Source organism: Limulus polyphemus, unplaced genomic scaffold, assembly GCF_000517525.1.
Source record: "Limulus polyphemus unplaced genomic scaffold, Limulus_polyphemus-2.1.2 Scaffold539, whole genome shotgun sequence".
Lineage (NCBI taxonomy): Eukaryota > Metazoa > Arthropoda > Merostomata > Xiphosura > Limulidae > Limulus > Limulus polyphemus.
The window spans coordinates 52,539-57,831 of NW_013666149.1; the positions used below are offsets into that span (position 1 = coordinate 52,539).

A 5,293-nucleotide genomic window follows, 5' to 3' on the forward strand; every position below is an offset into this window, starting at 1 on the left:
AATCTGAGTCGAACACAATACAACAATGCAACTACATATTCTAACATGATGTCACGTGATAAAGTAATTTATGCTCTTTTCAGACTGTATAATTGAACTGATTCAACTGTAGGCACCTAACCCATGATAAAGGCTTAATTTGGAATGTTGGGTACTTTAAAAGTTTTATTTATCTGGAGTATGTGGTCATATTTATTTTATTAAAACAATTTCTAGTCTCCAATGTGCACTTAAACATCTAAACTTAACTAATAAATTTAAGCATCCTAAAATACATCTAAATCTTACTAAAGCTCACAAGTAAAAGATTTGAATTTTTGGTAAGTATTTAGTGGTAGAAATTAGTACATATTGTGAAGCACTAAAGGTATTATACTTAACAAAGAATTTTTTGTTGTTAAGGTTTTTATTTCTTCCTTTTTTAAAGGTTTGTACATTTTACATTATATGTTATGATCTTTTAATTCTTAATTTTGTTTTATTTTCAGCCACTTATTTATAATAGTGTATATTTTAAATTTTGCAGGCGGCTGAAGAGTGACTTTTGTCACGCATCCAGTGCAGTCTTTCGATGTACTACGGACGTTTTTATGTATTTATGTAGAAATGACTAAATTAAATAGAATTTTACAGTTAGAGAATGTAGATGTATGTGATTATGTTACTTGTATCCACATTAAATGTACTTCTTGTACATTTATATATTTTCTCTATCACACACACATACACAAACAGGACGTCATAAAAAATTATTAGGTAAATTATCTTAGGCCTACAGGTATTGCCCAAACTGTTTTTCCGTGAGTGATGTGCAGTGCCACAAACATTCATGACATCCATTTGATTGAGTTATCATATTTAGGAATACTTCACTGTCTTTAAGCCTCTGCATCAACTTGTCAATGGTTGATAAAGTGGCTTAACCACACCTTAGATGCAATTTTCTGGTTATTTTGCATAAAGTACTTGGTTATTCCCACACAAGTGTCTCATTCTGGTATTCTATACTTCTCTATGGAGAACCTTATAAAGAACGAGGAATCTCATTTATGCATTTGTTCAGTGACGTTTCTAATACCCTGTGTATCTTTAGAGGCATTTTGCCATTTTTTTCATATAATTGCTTTAAATCATATTTTGGCATTCATTCGTTTTTTTTTCTTTCTTTTACCAAATAGAATGCCCTACAGAGTGGAGCAGTTCTTACACAGGTACGTTTTATTATTTAAGATAAAAATAAACTAATCATGTTTTTTTAGTAATATTTTTTAAACTTTGTACTAAAAAGAATAACAAGTCCATTATATATGCTCTAAATGTTGTCTTTTTTAGCAGCCTGGCATTGCATTGCCTGTTTCCTTGACTACAACAACACCTGTAGGAACAGTGAGTGTACAAACGTTTTTTAAAATTTAGATTTAGCTGTATATATCTTCTTCCTGAGTCTTGCCTGTATTTAAATGCCATAGAATTTAGGATATGAATAATACAGTTGTTTAAGTTTTCTCTAAATATTCTTTTTCAACCTAGAGTTAAGTTAATTACTCTAAAGTAGTAAGAACAGAACTCTTCTTACCATTGTGCTAGGTGTGGCCTAGTAGGTAGCATTCTTGACTATGGATTCTGAGGATACATGGTTTGTGTTTTTTTACTGCAAAATTGAGCTTCACATATTTGGGACTAACAATTATAAGAGTGACAGTCAAATCCTATATTCAATTACAGTAGACCAAGAGTTAGTGATGGGTGCTGTTAACTCGCTGTCTGATCTGTAACTTCAATATTAGGGATGGCTAGTGTAAATAAACTGTGTGTAGCTTTGTGAGAATTTTTGAAAGCAAATTAAATCTATATTTATGCATGTTTGATTTTTTCTTCTTTTTTTTCATGTTTGTGTAGATTCAGTTGCTTGGCTGTGCAGTAACTTTAGCACCAGTCCAGTTAACACTATGAACTTATATTGAATATTCAAAAATGAATAAAAATTTGAAGTTGCAACTACTGTTTGTTATTAAAGAAAGGAGAAAAGTGTCTTGAGTGATAATTTTTTCAATTATGTAGCCTGGTATAGCTCTTCCGACCACGTTAGCCACAACACAAGTAGCTACAGTTAGTTATCCGGCTCCTAGATTAATTGGGCAAGCCACTGTACCATTTTCAGCAAACCAGCCTCAAGTACCAACAGCTATTCCTCATCAACACTCATCACAGGGCCAGCCACAGCACCAACCAAAGCAGAGAGTGTTCACAGGAACTGTTACTAAACTTCATGATAATTTTGGATTTGTTGATGAGGATGTATTTTTCCAAACAAGGTATAAATCCAACAATAGTTACAGAAGATGATTCTTTAGTATATTTCTTATTATATGTTCCCCTTGTTATCTATTTTCATTTATAGAATTTCTATTAGAAAACTTCTTATTCTGATTTTATTATTCAGGACGTGCCCTGATTTAATTTTCAACCCCAATCTAATACTATGTTATCACAATATTGTCACATTTGTTAGTATTTTAGATACAGGTAAGTTATTAAAATTTAATAGTAAATCCAACTTTACAATTTTATTTCCATTGATAATATTTACAATGCTAAGTCTGAATCAGTATGATTTGAAAATAATTAAGATTAAGAATAACCTAATTATTGCATAGAAGCATTCAGATTAAACTTATATAACCATATTTTATTGATATTGTGAATATTAAATGAGCAGGGTGCATATATCATTTACTACAAGTAATTTTAATACATAATTACACACACATATATACATATGTAATATATATCCTCATTTGCATTTTACATTTTAAATTAATTTTAGTATTTGTTTGAACATTAATATGAACTTTTAAAGTAACATGATATAAATTATCAGTTATTACATGTGAATAGTGCATTTATACAAATAACCTGATGTAAGAACTTGATGTTTTTAATTTTGTAGGAAAGGTTAAATATTACTAGAAGAATAGTGATGGTATTTTAGAACCTCGCATTATAACGGTGGTAAAAACACATGTTTACATTACTAACTTTTCACCCATCTTTCAAGACTTAAAGCTGGATTACCTCATGTTTTCATTTGTTGTCTAAAAAAAATAAACTGCTTATCTGTAGTCGTACAAGGCTTAAACATAAATAAAAAATAATTCATTGTTCTTTAGAACAAACATTACATTTGAGAAATTTGTTGAGCTAGGCCCAAAACTGCTGACAGTAGTGGTTTTTGATTACAAGCTGAGGTACCCATCCTTTGTCAAAGTTTTAAATTAAAAAAAATGTGTAGGTGGATGCTATGATAAATAAAACATACCTCACCAAATGTTTTGTATATGCTTTAAGAACTCAATATGTATATACAAAAAACAAAACAAACTACACTGTATGATGGTAAGGGTGATTTTGTAGGAAGAAGTAATGGCCAAAGTAGTGGTGGTAAGGAGTGCTTTCTGTTACCTGCTTTCAACACCCAGCTCTTTAATGTCTTCCATAGTGTTTCACGTGATTAATTAATTGATGGTCATTTGCCGTAGAAGTGTCTTAGGGGCCGAAGTTGAAAGGTTTTGGGTCAAAGTAGGAAGATGATATAACTCAAAAATATGCCTTTTCATATCAGCCTTATAGTGGCTGTTGGAGTAGAAACTTCAGCTGAATTTATGTATTATTGCAATAGTAGCAGCCAATTTTTTAAATTCAATTCCTCCATACAGTGTGCTGTTGCACTCTCTGAGATATACAAGATGTTTATGTGCCCCCCCGCCTCACTATGAGTATGTTATATTATAGAAAATTTAATAAAACAAATTTTTGGTGTAATGATGTGGCACCATCTATGAATATAGTTAACTTTAACTTGCATCAAAGATAAATGCTCAATAACAGCAATAATGGGGGTAGAGAAGGTTATGAAACCCCCCATTAACATGCCCATTGTGCCAAGGTATCATCCCACAGTTTCGTTGAGATTGGCCCAGTGACCTAGGAGTAGTTGGATAATGGACAGACAAACATACAGAAGTTTGTGCTTTTTATATATACCAAAGGAAAAAATGTGTAGCAGTAATTATAACATCAGGGTGATGTCCGAGGCAAATTTCGGTTGTATTATTAATTCAGTAAAGTTTCAAGTGAGGTAATCTTGATTCTGAACAAACTAAACTAGTTGATAGAATTTTTAACTACATTTATTTTTGTTATAAACTTGAATCTGAAAGGCTTCTCTGAATAGCATAAAATTTTGTGTAAACTATCAAAATGCTACTTTATTATACCATAATGAAGAAACTCAACTTTGCAAAGTTAATATCAGTTCCTTTGAAGTTTAGGCTTACAGTTTATTTGTTACTTAATGGAATTATGACTGATTGTAACAGAATTAATTGGACAGAAATACACCATTAAAGTTAGAATCATGAATGTCCATGGTTATGTTTAATTATAATAATTACAATGATTATGCAATGCTATTTGTGTCTGTGTTAAGCTTTTGGAGGTAATGTTACTGAAGTAAAATTAGTAAAAGTGTTTCATGTAAATAAACCAAAAATTAGCTGAGTCTATGAAGGTAAGGAAAGTTGGAATAAGTATGAATTATATTCAAGACTTTACCAAAAGTTGCCAAGACTGAGGTTTTTTTTTATTTTTTGTTGTCCTTTCCACTTTTAAGTTTGAATAAATAAATACTTGTGAGACTGAATAACTACAAAAAAGGAAAAATGTATGGCTAAATTTATAACATTTTTTAAAGAAATAAGTAATCAAAGTAGGGATATATACACCTAGCAACCTTAGGGGGAAAATTATATGATTTATAATTTAGATTAAAAAAAATTTTTTTTTTTCAGACTTTCATGCTTTTCTTGGATTTTTCTTTGAGTACATTACCTTTACAATGAGAATATTATTGTGACTACAGATATACAATTTTAACTTGCAAGTACAGAAATCTAATAACATTAGAGCTTTTTCCAGATCAATGTTTTTTGTTTTTTTTGAAATAGCTTTATGTGAACAATAAAATAAGGTCACATTTTAATACTAAGAACAAAAGACAAAAAAATCAAGCTATTGTATTTGAAAAAATACTAAATGTCTTTTCCATGATTGTTACTTGGCCATATGTTATTAAATTGATACAGAAAATTTAACTAGTACAGATTCTTTTAAGCATGGTTAGTTCTATATTGCTGTTAGTATAGTTTGTATACATTACAAAGAGATCAAAGGATTTCATAACCATATCAGAATTTTAGTAAATTCTTTTACTTATTATTCTAAAATCAAATGA

General features: G+C 30.1%; 1 protein-coding gene across 1 annotated transcript in view; it reads left to right on the plus strand.

The window, feature by feature from the left end:
* LOC106458966 (cell division cycle and apoptosis regulator protein 1-like) overlaps positions 1 to 5,293 on the plus strand; it is a 59,423-nt gene that overhangs the window by 10,906 nt on the left and 43,224 nt on the right. Inside the window, exons 4-6 of the mRNA XM_013918534.2 lie at positions 1,179 to 1,211; positions 1,333 to 1,386; positions 2,062 to 2,315. Coding sequence (XP_013773988.1) covers positions 1,179 to 1,211; positions 1,333 to 1,386; positions 2,062 to 2,315 — 341 coding nt within the window. The remainder of the gene's footprint in view (positions 1 to 1,178; positions 1,212 to 1,332; positions 1,387 to 2,061; positions 2,316 to 5,293) is intronic.